This window comes from Peromyscus eremicus, unplaced genomic scaffold (genome assembly GCF_949786415.1).
Source record: "Peromyscus eremicus unplaced genomic scaffold, PerEre_H2_v1 PerEre#2#chr22_unloc_1, whole genome shotgun sequence".
NCBI classification, from domain to species: domain Eukaryota; kingdom Metazoa; phylum Chordata; class Mammalia; order Rodentia; family Cricetidae; genus Peromyscus; species Peromyscus eremicus.
In genome coordinates, this window is record NW_026734286.1 from 11,439,939 (window position 1) to 11,459,812 (window position 19,874).

The 19,874-nt window shown below is 59.3% G+C and overlaps 2 protein-coding genes across 2 annotated transcripts; both read right to left on the reverse strand.

Annotated features, from left to right (window-relative positions):
- On the reverse strand, positions 1 to 6,127 carry Grin3b (glutamate ionotropic receptor NMDA type subunit 3B). Its single transcript, XM_059251677.1, has 8 exons — positions 5,618 to 6,127; positions 3,585 to 4,177; positions 2,333 to 3,365; positions 1,313 to 1,458; positions 876 to 1,230; positions 542 to 706; positions 395 to 462; positions 1 to 313 (listed from the first exon to the last, which is right to left on the reverse strand). Exons 1-8 carry the CDS (start codon positions 6,125 to 6,127, stop codon positions 1 to 3), a joined length of 3,183 nt encoding a protein of 1,060 aa, XP_059107660.1.
- Positions 6,128 to 9,033: 2,906 nt separating this feature from the next.
- On the reverse strand, positions 9,034 to 16,411 carry Wdr18 (WD repeat domain 18). Its single transcript, XM_059252057.1, has 10 exons — positions 16,063 to 16,411; positions 15,206 to 15,316; positions 11,616 to 11,749; positions 11,357 to 11,498; positions 10,504 to 10,647; positions 10,359 to 10,423; positions 10,161 to 10,285; positions 9,917 to 10,083; positions 9,303 to 9,371; positions 9,034 to 9,219 (listed from the first exon to the last, which is right to left on the reverse strand). The coding sequence occupies exons 1-10, from the start codon at positions 16,270 to 16,272 to the stop codon at positions 9,091 to 9,093; spliced, it is 1,296 nt and encodes a 431-aa protein (XP_059108040.1). The 5' UTR covers positions 16,273 to 16,411; the 3' UTR covers positions 9,034 to 9,090.
- Positions 16,412 to 19,874: the final 3,463 nt, after the last annotated feature.

Sequence of the window (19,874 nt, forward strand, 5' to 3'; positions counted from 1 at the left end):
TCAGCTTTCTGCGGGGGGCACCTGCAGCAGGCGCAGTGGCCGCAGCCGGGCGCCGTCCCCCAGCCGAGCCCGCAGCTCCCCTCGCCGCAGCAGTGCGCTGCGCAGCCGCTCCCGCGTCGCCTCGATCCGCAGCTCCAGCTCGCGCAGCTCGGCTTGCGGCCCGGGCCCGTTGGAGCAGAGCCTCGGTTCCCCGCCGGCCTCCCCGGTTTCCAGTAGGAAGCGCACGCGCCGCTCCCGTTCCACCGCCCTGCGCACCCGCCTCCAGCGCCCTGCTCCCTCGGCTGCACGCGGCTGCTCCTCGGGGCCGGGGCCGCTGGGACGGAGAGAAGGAGGCGGTGGCCGGGTCAGCCTGCCTGGCCCTCGCCCGGGACCCCCGTCCCCGCCTCGTGCTCACCTGCGCTCCTGCTCCGCCCTCTCCTGTTGCCCCTCTGGCGTCCCAGTGTTGAGGGCTCGGTGGATCTTCTAGGGACAGACAAGTGTGTCAGTGGGCGCCTGGGTGTCCGTCTGCGCCGCCCCGCCCTCCTCTGCTCCTGCACCTCACCTGGCTCGTGTGGAGCCAGTACTGCAGCTTGTTGCCCCTGCGGATGCGCGGCAGCACCAGGCGGTAGAAGACGTGCTCGCCCAGAGAGCTGAGGAGTGCGCTGCCCAGCCCGAGGCACAGCAGCACGAACAGCCCCGAGAAGTGGTAGACCCCCATCTGCAGCGTCTGCGGACGGCAACAAAGTCCCCACATGGCGTCGGGATGTGGACCCCGGGGCGGGGCAGCTGGGCAGGGAGAGCTCTTGAAGGAAGGGGTGCTGGGGCTGTGTAGGGTGAGCAGGAATGCACGCAAGCGTAGCCAGAGCTCCCCACCCTGTGTCTCGGCGCCTGCCCACCTCCGTCACGGCGAACACCCGCTTCCCGCAAGGCACCATCTTGTACCACTTGTCATGGAGCAGGTCAATGAAGCCTGAGGACTTGTAGCGGCTGATGAACTCCGACAGGTTGGAGGTGAGCGGCGAGTTCTGGGGCAGCCCTATGCCGTAGCCTGGAGAGGATGAGCCGGGTGGGAGGTGGCTCCACGAGAGCTGCGTGCACCCACAGCTGGGGTCCCCATATCCCACTGCGCACTCACCCTCGATGGCGAACGGTTTGCCCACGGTGAGCAGCTTGCAGTCTGCGTCAATGGATACCTCGTAATCCAGCAGCGACTTGTCCATGATGAAGGCGTTGAGCTTGGGTGGGTCACTCCTGTGGGGCAGCATCGTGTGAGGTCAGCAGGCCCTGAGTGGCAGGCAGCCCCCCAACGCCACACAGTGCCCCACAGACTCACGTGAGCATGGCCACTCCATGTGGAGTGGTGGGTGCGCTGTGGCGCCGCATGTGTGCGTGCATCTCCGGGAAGCTCGCCTTGATGTAGGCCTCTGCGCTGCTCTCCCACACAGTGCCAAAGCGGAATCCTTGGGAAGGGTGGTGCAGCTGCGGAGGAGGAGGAGGAGGAGGAGCAGGAGGAGTGCTCAGCAGGAAGCCTGGGTCCCCACCAGGGCCTACTTGACCGGGGACTTCTCACTGAGCTCAGATTCAGTACCATCAGCTCCGCAAATGCTCCACTTTTGAACCCCAGAGACACGTCATTTCTCTCTGCTCTTGCCCCCACTCCCCAGCCCTCACCTGGCCATAAACCAGTTCAGTAGCTAGAGCATTGGGCAGCACCTAGTTGCAGGGGTAGCCAAGGCTGGGTGTGTGTGTAGGGGGGGTGGTCAGTAGGACATGACCAGCTAGATTATTCCAAAGAGGGAAGGAGCTGTGAGGCATACCATGAACTCCAAAAACAGGAAAGGTAAAAATAAAGCCAGATGTGCTTCAGCATGACTGTCATCCCTGCAGCAGGAGGCAGTTTTTTTAAAGAACTGATGCTTAAGAATGGAGGCCTTGTCAGGGGTGGAGCCCCAGTCTAGATTCCCCCATGAGGGGCTGGGGGCGTGGTCAGGGTGGAGCCCCGCCTAGAATCCCCCAGTGAGGGGCTGGGGGCGTGGTCAGGGTGGAGCCCCTGCCCAGAATCCCCCAGTGAGGGGCTGGGGGCGTGGTCAGGGTGGAGCCCCGCCCAGAATCCCCAGTGAGGGGCTGGGGGCGTGGTCAGGGTGGAGCCCCGCCCAGAATTCCCCAGTGAAGGGCTGGGGTCTAGTCTATACCCGGCGTGGGACAAGGACAGGATTCCATTTCCAGCACTGCAATTAAGTGAGTCTCTAGAGAAGGGCGTGTGCTGGAGACAGTCACCCACAGTTCCTGCTGAACGCAGTGCCTATCCCACCCTGACCACAACCCTTGACCCCTCAGCTTTCCCAGCCCCCACCTTGGGGTCATGGATTCCAGACAGCTCCTCAAAGGTCTTGTCCCCAACCATGACAGCAGCCAGGTTGGCCGTGTAGCTGGACAGCACCAACAGGCAGAAGATTGCCCAGAGGTTCATGAGGAAGCGTCCGGTAGGGCATTTGGGCGTCTTGCTGGAGACCGTGCGTCCGAAGAGGATGGCGTAGCAGAGGTTGAGTGCGGAGGAGTAGGAGAAGACCGTGCCACGGTTGCGGCCGCGTGGCGTGAGCCCATAGGGGCTTCGCCATTCGTACAGGGTAAGGAAGAGCGCTGTGAGATGTAGGGCGGCAAAGACGCCCACCCACATGGACCAGTGCAGGGGCCACATGAAGGCCCCGATGGGCGAGGCTGTGTCTCGTGTGCGCACCATGATGCCCAGGCTGGTGGAGAAGAACGGGCTGGTGAAATCCACCACCTGGGAGCGAGCCGAATTGATACTGAAGCTGGTCACAGCCATGTGTGCCCGGCCAGCCAGCAGGTCGCCCACCAGGCCTGTCCAGCGTCCATCACGCAGGGCCCCGTATTTGCCATCGCCCACAATATAGAGCTCGAAATCGAAGGCCAGGTCCTCGGCCAGCCGTTCCAGCAGGTCGATGCAGTAGCCGTAACAACATCTCCGTAGCGAGCGGGGTACCGAGCCATTGGCCAGCGCTGCGAACAGCGCGTCTAGCCTGGCCGAATCATTGGTGCCCGGGTCTAGACACAGCTGCCCCGCCGGGCACTGCCCATCCTCATCAGATTCCCTGGTGAAAACAAACGGGTGTTCCACCAGAGTCACCACCCGCAGCTTCGGCCGCACCTGGGCGCCGGATGGAGATGGGACACGGACAGCCGCTGCCCCCGGCTCGAAGTCCAGATGCCCATCCTGCCAGCTGCCCACTGTTGCCCAGGCTGGGCCGCCCAGTGGGTCACGGCGTAAGCTCCACACCTTGAAGTGCCGAGACACGTGCACCTGAGAGGATCTTGTCACCCACACGGCCCCTGTGCGGCCCTGGAAGGAGGTGTTGCCCAGAAATCTGGGGAATATAAAGGGGAGGGACTGTCATAAATCTGAGAGACCCGCCTCTCGCTCAGCTAGCACCCGCCTGGAATCCACGGGAGCTCTCGTCCTGAAGCTGCAGGGACAACCACCCGACCCTCTAGGTTCTATTCCTACTGGGGCACCCACCCCCTGACACACGGGGCAGTGCCAGCTGTGGGCCTGGCCTCTTGCCCCTAAGCTGGACCCTACTCACCGAGCCAAGGTGTGCCCGGACGACTCGGATCCAACTGGTTTCAGGTCCTCACAGCCGACCGCGGCTGGAAGCAAGGCACGCTCTGGGTGTGCAAGGGCCATGCTGCCCAGTGCTCGAGCCACAAGCTCCACCGTGTCGTGGACGGCAGCTTCCAGGGAGGGTCGTTTGATTTCTCCTAGGGCCAGTACCCCAGGTGGCAGGCCAGCTGTGGGTAGTGCCTCAGCAGGCAACGGTGTGCCCAGTAACCATTGGGGACCCGGTGGCGCAGCCTCGAGGACCTCATGTGCGCGGGTAGCACTGCAGCCCAGGAGGACAGCTGCGGACACGAGACTCTCCCCTCCCTCCAGGGCCCCGAGCAGGGCCAGTCCGGCCCGAAGGCCGCCATTCCCGCCGTCCAGCCGGCTCAGGTCCAGCACGAACTTTGGGGCCTGACCAGCACGACTAGTCCAGAGTGTCACGAGGCCACCAGGGTCCCGGACGCGGCAGAGCACTAGAGCAATGTCCTCCCAGGCGTGTGCCTGTAACAGGGACACCAGCACATCCAGGATGGTCTCCAGGGGACTGGCCCAGTCCAGCTGCAGATGGAACGGAGTCTGGGGAGAGGTGGTTCCAGTCAGGGCTGGTGACCCTTGTGTCCACAGCACCGGCTCCACCCACCCCACTCTGTCAAGGTGTCTGAGAGCTGGACATCACCCTGCCTCCTTCGGTGGCTCCCCAGTACTGCTCTCCCCGCCCCTTAGGCTGATCTTGAACTTGCTATGTAATTAAGGACAGCGTGGACCCATGATCCCCTTGCCTCTGGGATGTCACCCTGCGATGACAAGCATGTACTGCTGCTTCCAGTGTATGCCACGCTGAGATGGAACCCAGGATTTCAGGTGTACTGGACAAGCGTTTTACCAAAAGAACCCTGTCCCCAGCCCTCCCGTGTTTTATTTACATGTAGCTTTCGACCAGATACAACACCCTGCCCTTTCCATGTCGATCAACTCCTTCCTATACATCCTTCAAGACCCAGCTCTGTTATCCCTTCTCTATAGACCAGGGAGAACCTTGCACCTCTCCCGAGTTCTCCCAAACTTGGGTTTCTGCTCTCTGTGTCTCTGTCTCTCTCTGTGTCTCTGTCCCTTCCCATTTCAGTCCTGACCTAGTCCCACCCCACCCGCTCAGGAGTCCCTTGGTACATTCAGAAAGTTCTTAGGGGTTTGTGTTGCACATTTGGAATACACGGCAGCCCTGGCAGACACCGAAAAACCACTGGGTGCTGCCGAGCAGGGGCACGTTGCTGAGGAGCATAGAAGGATGCCGCTCTCTGGCCAACCCCAGGGGAGCCAGGACTGGCTCAGAGGCTGGAAGCACAGGTGGGTGCTGATTCCAGAGCAGGGGCAGCTTCAGCTCCAGTCTTGAGCTCCCACTAGACCAAGGGTCCTTGGGGGGATACAGGGAACCCAGGGACATGGGTCACTGACCCTCCCCTGGGGCTAGGGTCTCCCTGGATGAAACTTCATGACAGGTTAGTGAGGAGGACCTCAGGTCTCCCATGTCCCAGGGTCCCTAGCCCTGGTGGGGCCTTCTGTTGGCCTGCCTTGGTCCGGAGTGAGACCAGCCTGCCCAGAGCCAGCTGCAGATACATGCGACCCTATCTGAAGAAACAACCTGGTCAGGGGTCTTGGCACAGGCCTCTAATCCCAGCGCTCGGGAGGCAGAGGCAGGCGGACTTCTGTAAGTTCAGGGGTAGCCTGGTCTACACAGTGAGAGGCTGTCTCAAAACATTAAGTAATTAAAAAAATAAATAAAAGACATAGCGAGGATGGGTGACATGGAAGTGGGGGTGACCAGTGCTGCCCTGAGGCTGGAGGCCACCAGAGAGCTGTGGGTAGGGAGCTCCTGGCCTGTAGGGCCCCTGGGAGGGAAAGGTGGACTTCTGGGAGGATTTCCCACACTGGCTAAGCCCAGGGAGAGGAGAGTGGCACACCCTCCTAGCCAAGGGGTGCTTGCGAGAGAAGGGCTGGAACAGGGGTCCTCTCCATCACCTGGCTGGGGAAGTGTGGGGCTCCGGGTTGCTTCCCATCCCCGCGCCCCAGGGTCCCCCACGCCCGCCCGCCGCCGCGTACCGGGGCTCCGAGGGGCGCACGCGCCTCCCTCCGCAGGACGCTCAGCACCGGGGTCTCCGTGGCCGCTGCCAGGAACTGCAGCAGCCGCAGCTCCGGCCGCGCCTCCGGGAAGGCTACCGAGGCCACCACGCCGGGCGGTGCCAGGACCTGGCACAGACCTCGGGCCAGCGACGCGGGGTCCCGGGCAGGGGACGCGACGGCCACCAGTTCCAGACTCAGGTTGTGCGGCAGCCGCGGCGCGGGGACGGCCAGGGCGGCCAGGACGCGGGCGCGGGCGGCGGGCGCTCGGGGCAGGAGCGCAGCCAGTCTCACGGAGCCGCCGGAGCCCCCGGCACGCGTGGCAACCCCGCAGGGCTGAGGGTGACCGCGCACCACCCGGGACCCCAGCGCCAGCGCCAGGCCGAGCCACAGCGTACGCACATACTCCATCCCGAAGTTGCCACTGTGCGCGGGGAAGAAGGGACACCTGGGACAGCCCGCTCCCGTCCCTCCTGCGGGTCCCGGCGTCCACTGAAGGAGGAGCTGGGCAGCTGCCTGGGTTTGCTGTGGCTCACAGGGCAGGGTTGGGTAATGCCTCCCACGGCCCAGACGGGAACTCCCAGAGCAGTCTCTACTAGCTCAATACTGTGTGCACCCTGGGGGAAACTGAGGCAGGCACATCTGGTGGAAATCTGTAAGGTAGATCTGCCCTCCAGCCCCGGCAGCAATCTTGAATTACAAACTTAAAAGACAAAACAAACAAACAAAACCAAAACCTCTGTATTTGTCTTGGGTTTCTAGGGGAAGGTGCATTCCACAGCCAGTGTGGGAACAGCTTTTGGGGGTCTGTCCCTCCTCTCCACCCTGTGGGTCCTGAGGATCGAAGTGGGGTCCTCAGACTTGGCAGCAAGCATCTTTACCTACTGAGCCATTTTTTTGGGCTTTTGTTCTCTTTTAAAATATTTATTATTATTGGCGCACACCTTTAACCCCAGCACTCGGGAGGCAGAGGCAGGCAGATCTCTGAGTTTGCGGCCATCCTGGTCTACAGAGTGAGTTCCAGGACAGCCTGGGATACACAAAGACTTTGTCTTGAAAAACCAAAAATTATTATTAGTAATATTCATTTGAGAGAGGGTTTCATCACATAGCCTTGATTGGTCTGGAACTCCGTATTTAGACCAGGCTGGCCTTGAACTCAGATCCACCTGGCTCTGCCTCCGTAGTGCTGGGGTTCAATGGTTCTTGTGTGGGGGTGGGTGCTCTCAGGGACCACTGGATCCCCTGGAGCTGGATATGAGCCACTCAGCATGAGAGCTCGGAACCAAAGTCAAGCTCTCTACAAAAGCAATCAGAACTAACCACAGAGCAATCTTTCTGGCCTCCAGAACTCTTTGACCTTCAAGATCCAGTGTCAAATGCCCTGCTGTGAAAAACCCAGAATACACATCACATCCCTCCCACAGGCTCATCTTCCTATTGGCTCATTTAGGGACCACCGGCCCCTCTCAGTTCAGGGAGGATAAGGGTAGACCCAGTTCAGTTATTCCTGCCTCTCAGGGGCTTGCATACAGCAGGCCTTCCATAACTGCTTGAGCAGTTGCTTACACGTCCCTCCTCCACCACTCCAGAGCCCTCTAGAGCTCCTAGTTTTCTTGGTCCCCCAACTCAACTGACTCGGGGTCCACTCGCGTGGCCTGTAGGATCAGGGACCAAAGGCTTCCCCAGCAAGGAGGCTCCTGTTGGGAACTCTGCGGTCTGTCCTCACAGGCAGGGAAATATGGCATTCTCCCAAGATCATGCGCGGCGGCAGCCGGCTGCAGGGAACACTCAGCCCTGATGAATGAATCTACACTCACCACTCCACCACCCCCAAATCCTCATTCTCCTTGCAGAGCCAGCATTAAAGGAAAAACATCCATCAAGCAAATAAAAATGCCAGCAAGACAGACTGCACTTTGAGCTGCCTTTTAATGAGACGGCTTGGCTCTGAGGATGGCAAGCTGTCTTGGTGCTGGGCCAGGGCTCCAAGGTACATCAGGTTAGGGGTCCGTCAGGGTTGGGGCCACCACGTCATTTCAGGGATGCTCAGGGCACTCTCCCCGAGGCTGAAGTTCCACCAGCCTCATCCCCTTGGAGTCCTCTGAAATCTGCCCTTGTCCACAATGCCAGCTGGTGCTCTTTCAGTCTACAAACAGTCCTGGACGTCGGTTCTGTTCAGTCCACTGAACACGAGACAGCTGGATTGCAGCCTGTCAGGATTCACTACCATTCCTAACAGAAGGGCAGAGGGGGACCTTCCACTCCAGCTGAATGAAAAGACGTGCACGCGGGACTGTTTTTGGATGGGGAGAGCCTCACAAAGTACAAATTTATCCCCAAGAACCCTGTTCTAGACATTTCATGTCACGGCGTCCCGCAGTGTGTGGCACTTTGTGCCCAGCCTTCTCATTGGGCTTGTGTCCTCAAGGTCCCTCCCGTGGGCACGGGGGCTGTGCTGGCCTTTGCCTCCACTGTCTCTCCCGTCACATGAGGAGGTCTGTGGGGTCTTTGTCCAGGCTGCCCCACTGCTCAGGAGACTGGGAACATGGGCCTTTCTGCAGCTTGGCATTCAACCAGCCTGGTAACTATGACAGCTGAGTCCCAAGGACAATTCTTGTTTCTCATGACCCCAGAGGAGCCAGTCAGCATGGGAGGGGGAGGCAGCACCAACGGGGGAACAGGTCACCCCAGGGGGATCCCGAGTTCAGGCCAGCCACAGCCGGTGAGCAGTGTGTGTGGCAACGCAGGGCGCATGCACACAGGCACGCACACACGCACACACACAGAATCCCAGGCGTAGGCAGCAACATGAACTCCCAAGGGGGGGACCCTGAGTTCTCCTTCGTCTTAGGAAAGTGGGGCTCCTCAGAGTACGGTTACTTCTTGCCACCAGGTGCTGTCCAGGAGCGGATGTCCCGAGGGCACAGTGACAGGGTTCCGGGTGTGAGGTCAGCATTGGCTCCCGCCCGCGCTACGGCCGAGACAGCTCTGCTAAATCACACGATTTTCTGGATCGTTAGGCAGGGATGTCAGTTGAGTGCGGCCTTCTGGAAGGTTCTGTGGGTATCTGGGCTGAACTCCAGGCTACGGCTGGCAGCAGACCCAGGACACTATGTGGTGACTGAGCTACGGACGCCCATGAGGGGCTGGTGGCGGCCTGGCTGGCCCTTGTGCGCGGGGGCTCTGCACTGTCAGCCCCTCACCTACCCCACCCTACCCCAGGGTCCTCTGGCTCAGTGCACACCATGTCCCCAGGCGTGAGGCCCCCCAACCAAGCCCCGGCCCCTCAGGGACAGAAGAGTCGAGACATCAGCTTGTTTGTCCATTCTTTGTTTAAACACCAGCCCACAGGCCGACGGCAAGTGTTTCTGTCACTTGGAGGGCCGCGTGATGATGCGCGTGGAGAAGTCGAAGAGGTCCCTGTTGATCTTGCGCAGACTGCGCATCTCCTCCTCCAGCTCCAACACACGCGCTGGCAGCATCTGATTGCCCAGCATGTTCTGCGGGGAGACGGCCGTGTGGGCGGGGCTGCTCCTGCCTGACCCACCAGGCCCCGCCCACAGCCGGGACGAACCCCGCCCACCTTCGCCATGTAGCCGGACAGCACCGCCTGCAGCCGCTCCAGCCGCTCCAGGTAGGTCTGCTCAGTGCCCTGCAAAGCAGCATGGCCACCGCTGTGCCCGCCCCCAGGAGCCAGCCTCCTCCACAGGTTCACAGTCGGGGGAGGGGGGCTGGGGCAGCCAGGCCACACCAGGTCCTCAGCCTGTCCGCCACCCTCCGTGGAAGGGCCCGACGCACCCTGGCCTATGTGGGGTGCCACTGAAGTCGGGGTGTGAACGCTGGGCAGAAGCCCCTCCCAGCTCCCATGCCCAGCTGCTTTCTAAGGCTCCCCATCTCCTGACCTCAGGCTGCCCCAAGGGTCTATCCTGCTCTGTTCTTCATCAACCAAGTGACCTGGTCACACGATGGGAGCAATATGACAAGTCACCTTCTGAACGTGGGCTGAGGCACTGTGTGCCTTTGGACAGAAGTCGCCCGTGGGGACAGGTGCCAAGTGTGGCGCGGCAGTGGGTGCCAATGACCTGGTGGCAAGGACTCGGGGCCATTAAAGGTTGGCAATGGCACTAGGGGGACTCTAGGGGATGGAATGTTCTAGAAGTGGCTGAGTGGGCGGCATGCAGGCCCCGTGGGTCCTACCTGCAGGTGGAGCCCCAGCTGCAGGCGCAGGCCCCCACCCTGGGCCTCATCTCCATGCTCGGCACCCAGCAGGTGCTTGTTGAAGTGGGGCAGGGGCAGGCTGGGCCTGAATTCAGGGTTCAGCATGCTGGGCGGGGCCAGCACGATGGCGGCATTGGTCACCGGACCTGAGGGACACACCAAAACCCAACATCAGGGCCTGGCTGGCGGGACAGGGCTCTGGATCACCCAGTGCGGCACACACCTTTGAGGGTGACTGTCCGGAGGCACTGTTTGCTCTTCACGTCCCACAGACGCACCGACTCGTCCTGGGAGCCCGAGAGGAGGACACTGCCATCCGTGGACACCGACAGGCACGTCACTTGGTTCCTGGGACGGGTGGGTGGGGTTGGGTGCTGCATGGGTGTGGACTGCGCCCACCCCACCCGGCTGAGGTGACTACCTGTGCCCCTTGAAGACCTTCCCCGTGTTCTGTTCGGGCCGGAAGCTGTGCTCTCTCTGTCCTGGCTGTCAGTGAAGACAAGCTGTCAGTGTCTGGGATGTGGGGCACCTACTGGACGGCCCCTCAGCCCCTGGCGGCCACTCACCCAGCTGTACAGGTCGACCTGGAAGATGGAACCGTCGCTGCCGCCACAGAACACGTGATGCTCAGCCAGGTCCATGGTCACAGAAGTGACGCCCACGTCAAACAAGACAGACAGAAGCAGGTCTCCCGAGGAGATGGCCCAGAGCTGCAGGGATGGAAGGCCTGGCACCATGGGCATCCGGGCACACAGCCAAGCCGGGGAGCCGGGACGGCTGAGGGCCCTGGCACCACCCTGCCCATGCTACAAGCCTCCAAACCCACCAGACGCACAGGCCGTGGTGGCTGGTGGTGTGGGCACCTCAGCTGCTGCAGGACCCAAGCCCAGCCAGGGAAATTAAGTCACCAAGGCTGGGTGGGTTAGGTGCTCCTGGGCAGAGGCAAGGGGGGGTCTCTGAGTTCCAGGCTAGTCTGGTCTATATACCAAGCTCCAGGCATCCGTGGCTACACAGGGAGACGAAAGAAAGAAAGAAGAAAGGAAGGAAGGAAGGAAGGAAGGAAGGAAGGAAAGAAGGAAGGAGGAAGGAGGAAGGAGGAAGACCGTCTCAAAACAACAGATGAAAGAGGGTGGGGGCGGGGCTCAGGTAGAGGCCTGGGCTCCATCTCTAACACTGTGCCTGCCAGTAACAAACCAACAGCCCCAAACGCCAAGGGCAGCCGGCCACTGCAGCGTGGCCGAGTGGGAATTTCCAGCAGACAGGCCAGACCGTCCATCTCTGGGTGTCCTTGGTCGGGCACAGGGATTATGGGCTGTCTGGAACCGAGGCAGCCAGCACAGGGGGGGAGGCCAATCTCCCTCTCTCCAGTTGAGAACCAGTGGCTGCCAGGAATTCATGGGTCCAGGCTGGGGACGCTACCTTCATGGTCTGATCCAGCGAAGCGGTGGCCACCCGGGCCATGGGGCCTCCGAAACCGCAGTGCAGGTCTGTGATCGGGAGCGTGTGGTGGGACCAGACATGCCTTGGGGCGAGGATCCTGGAGGGGTCTGCCTGCAGCACACTGGGGACAGGAGCAGTGAGGCCCGTGCATGGGACACCCCAACAGTTTCCAGCCCAGGCCCTTCTTGCCCTGAGGCCCCCAGAGCCTTTTTGTGCAGATTCCTGGCATGTGTCCTACCTGCAGAGGTTCCAGACCAGCACCAGGCAGTCCTTGCCCCCTGAGACAAAGTGACTGCTGTCACCAGTGAACTTAAGACACGACACGTCCTGGTAGTGACGGCTGAGGATGACCAGGAGGTTCCCAGTGGAGACCTGAGACAGACCAGGCACCGGTCAGGGGTGACAAAGGCTGAACCACTCCACAAGAACCCTGTCCACCTTCTCTCGGCCACTGGTGGACGGAACCAGGGCGAGGCGAGGATCCTCGTCACCATGCACCTGGCCAGGACTGGCTGTGCCCCCACCCTGTACCCAGAAAAGGGGGCTGCAAGTTTCCTGTGTCCTCTGAGCCCCGGGGGAGCCTAAGCTTGGTCATATCTAAGGCCAGCTAATCCAGGGGATGTCTTGGAGGCCTCTGCTGGCACAGGATGTGTGAGATCATCACAATGCAGCACAAGGTTGCTGCTGCACGTGTTCCCTACGGTTTGGGAGGCTGAGGCACAGCTGAGTCTGAGGTTAACCTCAGCTACACAAGAACCGATTAGAAAACCAAAGGAAACAGCAACAGGTCCTCGCAGGGAGAGTGTGGCTGCCGCTGGATCACCAGGATCTAAAGCCGAGATCTGTCCATTCCAACACAGGACAGGCAGGAGCAGTGTGGAGAGCTCGGGCCTGTGTTGGGGGGAGGCAGATTTCAGCCCTGCCCCTGGTGGTGAGGCCCCGGCTCCAGGCCAAGGGGTGCTGTTTCTGCTGGGCGTCTGGGTAACTCAGGGTGGGGAGGGAGAGCATGGCCACCCACACGCCAACACCACAAGGGGTCTGTGGCTCATCCTCACTGACAGCAGAACCTCAGCCCCACAGGCTCCGGCTGCCACACAGGTGCAGAGACTTCCGGGTCCCCCTTGAGTCCCTCACCCCAGCCTTGAGCCCAGGAATCTGTGGGACTGTGCGGCGCCCCCTGGTGGCCCCAGTTCAGAGTCCTTAGGGTGGCGCAGCAGCCACCTGCCAGTCTGTCAGCAAGAGGAGGCCCCAGCGAGGAGTGGGGGTGTGCCCACGCGCTGTTCAGCTTCTGACACAAACAAGAGCCAGTCACCTGAGATGGCCTCCGTGGGGCCGGCCTGTGGCCAGCCTGTGGGGCGTTTTCTTGATTAAATGATCGACACGGTCCCTCCCGCTGTGGGTGGTGCCGGCCTGACAGGTGGTCCTGGGTTGTGGCGTGAGGAAGCAGACTGTGGCTGGAGAGTGGGCTCAGTGGTGAAGAGCACTGACTGCTCCTCAGAAGACCCGGGTTCAATTCCCAGCACCCACACGGGGCTCGCAACCACTGCAACTCCAGTCCCGGGTATCCGACGCCCTCTTCTGATCTTTGAGGGCGTTAGGAATGAATGTGGTGCACACACGTGTGCAGGCAAAACATTTCTACACATAAAATAAATCTAAAAAAAAAAAAGCAGACTGGAATTCGGGGAGGGGGGTGGCCACACCTTTAAACCCAGCACTCAGGAGGCAGAGGCAGGAGGATCTCTGTGAGTTCCAGGACAGCCAGGGCTACAGAGACCCTGTCTAGGGGTGCAGGAGTGGGTGGGGGTGGGGACCCAAGAGAGCAGCTGAGTGGGAGAGTACAGGCATGATGGGAGCCCTGGGCTCCACCCCAGCACCACAGCAGCCAGGCACTGCCATCCCAGCACTGGGGCAGTGGTGACAGGAGGATTTGGAACTCAAGGGCTAACAATGAGTTCAAGGCCAGCCTGGGCTACGTGAGGCCCTGCCTCACAAAGCACAGTCAAGGACTAAGGAATGGCTCAGGGGTGACGTTGTTGCTCCAGTCTCCAGAACCCATGGGAAGCGCGGTGACTGTCTACGGCACCCCTGTAGGGAGGCGGCAAACGCAGACAGAAGTCTTGGACACTTGGACAGTGAGACACACGTCCCCACAAGACGGAAGGCAAGGACCAACAACTGAAGCTGCCCTCCCGACACGTGCACCTTCGCACGGAGTGCACGTACAGGAAACCCAAGAACACAAAAAAGGCGATCCAGATGTGCCCTTCGTACACAGCTGCACAACCTAGGTGGATCCCTCCTGTGGGGCCCATGAAACCCTGGTCTTGGCTTCCCAGCCTCAGAATCTTGCCCTTAGAACGACACGGTGGCCCTGGGACGGTCTGGAGGAAGATGAAACCGGAGCGGCAGAAACATGGCCAACCTCAGCTCCGTGCAGCCAGCACCCTCCACCGAGGGCCAGGCCACAGCCTAGAACCCTGACTCCTCCAGGCTCACTCATGGCCAAGGCCATTAACTGGGCCCAACATGGAGCCAGGCCGCTAGGGCCAACAAAAGACTGAAGACTGACCTGACCCTTTGGGAAGCAGGGTGAGGGTGAGAGCGTTGGTATCTCCAGCCATGACTATGAGACAAAGGGGGCTACCACAGGGTCTGTATGGGTTCTGTTTTTGTTGTTGGTGGTGGGGTTTTGTTTGTTTGGTTTCTCTGTGTAGCCCTGGCCGTCCTGGATCTCGCTCTGTAGCCCAGGCTGGCCTTGAACTCACAAGATCTGCCTGCCTCTTCATCCCGAGTGCTGGGATTAAAGGTGTGCGCCACCACCGCCTGGCAATAGTTTTATGTTTTAAAAGATTTTATTTTAAATTTGTGTATCTAGGGTACCCTCAGAGGTCAGATGAATGGGCTAAGTTCCCTGCAGCTACAGACAGTTGTGAGCCACCATGTGGGTGCTGGGGACTGAACCCGGGTTCTCTGAGGAGCAGCCGGTGGGTACTTTCATGCTGAGCCGTCCCCCGGTCCGATCAATAGTTTTTAAAAACTCTGTATTTTTCAGGTTTATTTTCTTTATGAGTGCTTTGCCTGCATGCATATATGTGTACGAGGTACATGCCTGGTGCCCATCCAGGTCAGAATGTGTCAGATCCCCTAGAACTGACATTATGGATGGTCGTTGGCCATCATGTGGGTGCTGAGAATCGAACCCAGGTCCTCTGTAAGAGCAACATGTGTTCTTAACCACAGGAGCGTTCTCTCGGCTATTAACTGAGGATGTTAACTGTTATGTTGTCAAGTTCCTGCTTCCTGCCCTGACTTCCCTCAATATACGCTGTAATATATACGCTGTAATATATACGCTGTAATATAATATAACATCGTAATATAATAAGCCAAACAGACAGCTTCCTCCCCTACATTGCTTCTGGTCAGTGTTTTGTCAAGAGAAAGCAAGCTAGAACACTCCCCGTTCTAAGTCTCTTTCTTGGTTTCCCACACAGTTGGGGACAGAACCAGGGCCACCTCAGAATAAGGTGTGTGCTGCACCCCAGTCATGATGAATTAGGACCCCATAGACATGGTCACATTTTAGGTCTCAGAAATCATGGGTAGATCTCCAAGGCTGGCCAGGCGGTGGTGGTGCACCACCCAGCACTTGGGAGGCAGAGGCTGGGGGATCTCTGTGAGTTCCAGGCCAGCCTGGTCTACAGAGTGAGTTCCAGGACAGCCTGGGCTACACAGAGAAACCCTGCCTCCGTCAGCCTGGACACTGACCACAGGTTACTCTCCAGCATTCCCAAGGGACACATACAGGTAACAAGCTGTTCTCACCTCCCACAGGTAGATGCTCTCTGCAATTCCTGCCAGGACATACAGGCCATTGGGTGCTGTGGTCAGACAGGTGACCGGCCCAGGACACATGATTTTCTGTTGGAGTTGGTCCTAGGGACACAGAATATAAGACAAGCCACGTGAGCATCGGGAAGAGCGAAGGGCTGGTGAAGTACAGAGAGCAAGAGGAAGGAGTGGGGTGGACAGAATCCCCGGTGAGGGCAGGTCAGGGCTCAGTAGTAGGGGGTCCTACCCGACATGAAGGAGGATCTGGGTTCCAGAAATTTAAGAAACAAAAAACCCCCAGGCTTCAGCCAGTCCTGATAGTTAAGATCCGTGACCCTTTAAGAGGGTAACAAGAGCCGGGCGGCGGTGGCGCACGCCTTGAGTCCGAGCACTCTAGGCAGAGGCGGGGGATCTGTGAGTTCGAGGCCAGCGGCATCTGGAGAAAGAGTTCCAGGACAGCCTGGGCTAACAGGAAGACCCTGTCCCGAACACCTCCCTCCAAAAAGAGGGTAATGGGAGCATGGGCCACCAGTCTATCTCCACCCAAGAGCTCTGATCTGTCACGCCGTCTAAAAGCACGACTTCTAACGGGCCCCATCTTCCTTTCGGTATCAACATTAGCGCTCCTTCCACGAGGACGTGTGCAACGCTGAAGCCCCACAGCTCTTCATCTGAGCATGCGCCTGGCAATCTCAGGGCGCCTCGGCTCCAGCAGCCTGGGGGGAGGGCGAGACCCTCGGCCCGCCAGGACGATTGCATCGCACAGCACCCCGGTCGCCGTGACCCTAGCTGCAGCGCGTCCGGGTGCTCGCGGCTGCCCCTCGGCCCCCACGGGTGCTGAGGCCCCGCACCTTGCGCTGCAGCTCCCAGGCGCAGATGTAGTTCTTGCCTTGCTGAGCCGCCAGCAGGTACTCGCCATTGAGCAGCGCCAGGCCCCGCGGCCCCGCTTGGCCGCCGCGGTAGGTGAGCAGGTTGGCGCCCGAATGAAGTTCCCACACCACGCAGCTCCACAGCTGCGCCGCGGAGTCCGTACACACCGCCACTTCCATGGGCGCCGCCATCTTGCCGGCCAGCCCCGCCCCTGCGTCCCGTCGTCCTTTGCGAGACTCCTAAAATGGCTCCTGGCGGGCTAGAGCGGCACCTACGCGCCCCCTGGCGGCCGACCTGGAGGCCCACGCATGCGCAGTAGTTTCACCGGGTCGAGGAGGCGGGGCTGTCCTGCGCTCACCAGCTCCGCCGGGCCTAGGCGGTCGCGCAAGCGCTGCGGGCGGGGTGATGGGCGCATGCGCGCAGTGTTCGCGGCGGAGGGGCGGAAGCAGCCTCCGGTGTCTCGGCCCCGTGTAGGGTAGCGCGGCGGCGAGGGCGGAGACGCACGCCCTGCACATGCGTACAGGGCCGGCTGCTGGGCGCGAACCCTGCTCGACAGCGCCACGCCGGCTGGAGCACCCCCAAACCTCTTCCACCCGGCTCCCGCGCATGCGTACAAGCCTGACCGCGCCGGGAGCTGGCCGCTCTGCGCACGCGCGCCCTTGCTCGCCCCTTGAAGATGCTCCGGCTGCCTGTTCGTGGGGATCGGCTTTGGGACCCCAGTTTAGAAGCGACGGTTGTACTCAGCGACTAGAGGTTTTCGCTGGACGGATCTGCTGGGTGCTTTGGCCCCAGTGATTCAAACTTTTACACTCTCGCCCTGGAACTCGCGGCAGCTCTCCGGCCTCAGCTTCCTGCCTGCTGAGATGACAACCATGTGTCACCATGGCCAGCTTACTTTTTAAACTTCGTTTTAAGGCAAAGAAATATAAACAAAGCCGGGCGGTGGTGGCGCACGCCTTTAATCCCAGCACGCAGGAGGCAGAGCCAGGCGGATCTCTGTGAGTTCGAGGCCAGCCTGGGCTACCAAGTGAGTTCCAGGAAAGGCGCAAAGCTACAGAGAAACCCTGTCTCGAAAAACAAACAAACAAACAAACAAACAAAAAAAAAAAAAAAAAGAAAAAGAAAAGAAAAGAAAAGAAATATAAACAACTGACCTTTATACTTTATTTAGACCCAAAGAAATTAGTTACTGCATGTAGGATCAGGCTGCATACACACATCATACACACATCTGGCCAGGGCGTCGCTCTCGGTGATTAAACGCTTACTGATCGACCCACGTCCGTCATCGATTTGCCTCCTCTTTGACCTTTCCTCTTTGGAGCCATAAATTTCAAATTTGTATTTGGTTCACTCCGTGTAGACCCAACAAGTCAGTCTCTAGCCAAACAACCTTTAGCCGCGAGTCACAGCCTGCTGGCCATGGGCCAGATCTAAAACCAAGGGGTTTTTGTTGTTGTTTTGTTTTTTTACCTAATGCGTTTTTAGCGAAGGAGAATGGACGCGTGTTGAATCTTGCAGCCGCGGATGTGGACGCGGGAGCACTTCACCAGCCGGGGCTGCAGGGCTGGACGCCGGGTGAGGTTCTGAGCTGGGGAGGAGGGAGGGAGGTGGGAGGAGGGAGGGAGGGAGGTGGGAGGAGGGAGGGAGGTGCACGCTTGGTGCCCGTGACAGTGAGTGGGGAGTGCCACTCAATGTGGCCACCAGATGGCAGGCGCAGGCTGCGGGGACAGGGAGGACTCCGAGGAGATCCACCTGGGGCCGGACAAGGGCGTCTCAAGAGAAGGCACACACTTTGAACAAGAAAGGGGCACAGGCAAAGGTCCTGGGGCACAGGAGAGGATGTGGAGCTCCGTTTGAAAGCATTGGAGGACACAGCCTGTTACTCTGTCATGGGAGGGAGGGAATCCATCTCCCAGGAATCCTGTAACCCAGGTTGTCCTTACACTCCAGATTCTCCCGCCTCAGCTTCCTGAGACCTAGGTCGCAGCTACTTTTAATGCTAAAGTGTGAATAAGAAGAGAAATGGCTGGCTGTAGAGACTCGGTGGGTAATAGCCCTTGCTACTCTTGCAGAGGACCCAGGTTCAGTTCCCAGCACCCACACCAGCGTGGCTCACAATCACCAGTAACTCCAGCTCCAGGGATCTGACACCTTTGGCACTCAAAGGCACCTTCATGCAAGCAAATGTCACCCACACAAATACATGCAGATAAAATTAAAAATAATTAAAATAAGGAACACAGGACCGGGCTGGAGAGATGGCTCAGAGGTTGAGAGCACTGGCTGTTCTTCTAGAGGTCGTGGGTTCAATTCCCAGCAGCCACATGATGGTTTACAGCCATCTGTAATGAAATCTGGTGCCCTCTTCTGGCCTGCAGGGATGCAGACAGAACACTATATGCATAATAAATAAATAAAATAAAAAAAGAGATAGAGAGACACAGGACCTGGGCTCAGAACAAGAGAAATGGGATTGGGGACAGATGGTAGAGGGTTGGCCTCGCATGCATGAAGCCCTGGGGTCCACTCCTAGCACCACAGAAAACAGGTATGGTGACAGTGGGTGTCATCCCAAGCACATGGGATCTGGAGTTTGAGGTCATCTTGGGCTACTTGGTGAGCTCGAGGCCAGCCTGGGCTACATGAGACCCTGTGTCAAATTTATAAAAACATTCAAAAAGAAAGATATAGGTGATAATTTTAAAGCCCGGGTTCGGTCCTCAGCAGGAAGGCTGGGGTGCCAAGGGTCACCTTGGAGATTGAACTTGGTTGTGAGTCCCTCTTGTCAGCTGTGAGCAGTGGGAGAGGCCTTTGTACAACTCCAGGCCTGTTTCCCTGATCCCTAAGGGGGTTGCTAGGAAGACCCATGGGTGACAGTTTCGTGTGCCTCTGGCCCCATGTACAGCCTTATCTGGGTAGGTCAGGCCCAGGAGTTTCCTCAATCTCCATTCTAGGATGCCCGGCAGGGGCCGAGCCTGCTGGCCAGCAGCTGGGGCAGGCCTCTCTTGCAGCAGCCCAGCCCTTGAGATTTGGCCACTGTCCTTCCCTGGGGGTGGGGTTAGAGGTCAGCCCGCCCCCAGCGGCCGCTGGAATGAGGACAGTCTAGTTGTGTCAGCTCTGAAGACAAAGCCACACTTGGGCGTCCAGGACCACCCAGTTACTAGACCTCTGAGAAAGTGGAGAGTACAGCAGGGTATGGGGGAGCCAGATCAGGGGAAACTGAGGCACAGATCGGGCTTTCTCCCCTGTGGAATCCACAAACCAGCCCACCATCTGGGAACTCCTCAGAGGCTGACAGTGGACCGCCAAGAGGAGGGAGGTCTTACTGACTCCCCTCAAATTCTGTTCTGCTGATCAGAACAGTTTTGTGGGTCACTGGGTGGGACCTTGCTGCACGGACTCTGAGAAGCAGCCCAGGGCTGTGCAGCCTCAGGGCCACTCAGTTCCCTCTCTGATGCTCTTTGGCTAAGGAATGAAAAGAAACAGGACCAGCCAAGCCAGTTTGCCTGAAAGATGCCTTTAAAAAAAAAAAATTGCTGGTCTTTGTTTCCCCCACACACACACACACAGTGTTGGTGCAAGTGGGTGACATACGTCCCTCCTTGGAGCAAGGTTGTTTTCAATTCTGTCAGTAACTTGGGGAGGGACCAGCCGGGGCCAGACTTGGCCAGAGCAGGCCAGACGAGAGTCAGGTGGCCGAGGTCTGGGCCTGTCCACCTGGCCTCAATTACCTTGACTCATTCGGTCTCCTGAGGCCCCTGGGTGTGGGGCTCACGTCCAGGGATCCTCT

Bases quoted from the DNA above. Each gene is read 5' to 3' on its own strand.
- Grin3b (XM_059251677.1), bottom strand. From the start codon at position 6,127: ATGGAGTATGTGCGTACGCTGTGGCTCGGCCTGGCGCTGGCGCTGGGG. The intron at 1,459-2,332 runs GTGGGGGCTGGG...CCTCCTCCGCAG, and splicing joins CTGGAATCCATGACCCCAAG to CTGCACCACCCTTCCCAAGG. The intron at 314-394 runs GTGAGCACGAGG...TCTCCGTCCCAG, and splicing joins AGGGCGGAGCAGGAGCGCAG to CGGCCCCGGCCCCGAGGAGC.
- Wdr18 (XM_059252057.1), bottom strand. From the start codon at position 16,272: ATGGCGGCGCCCATGGAAGTGGCGGTGTGTACGGACTCCGCGGCGCAG. The intron at 10,084-10,160 runs GTGTGTGCCGCA...TGTGTCCCTCAG, and splicing joins CCGGACAGTCACCCTCAAAG to GTCCGGTGACCAATGCCGCC. The intron at 9,372-9,916 runs GTAGGACCCACG...GCTGCTTTGCAG, and splicing joins AGCTGGGGCTCCACCTGCAG to GGCACTGAGCAGACCTACCT.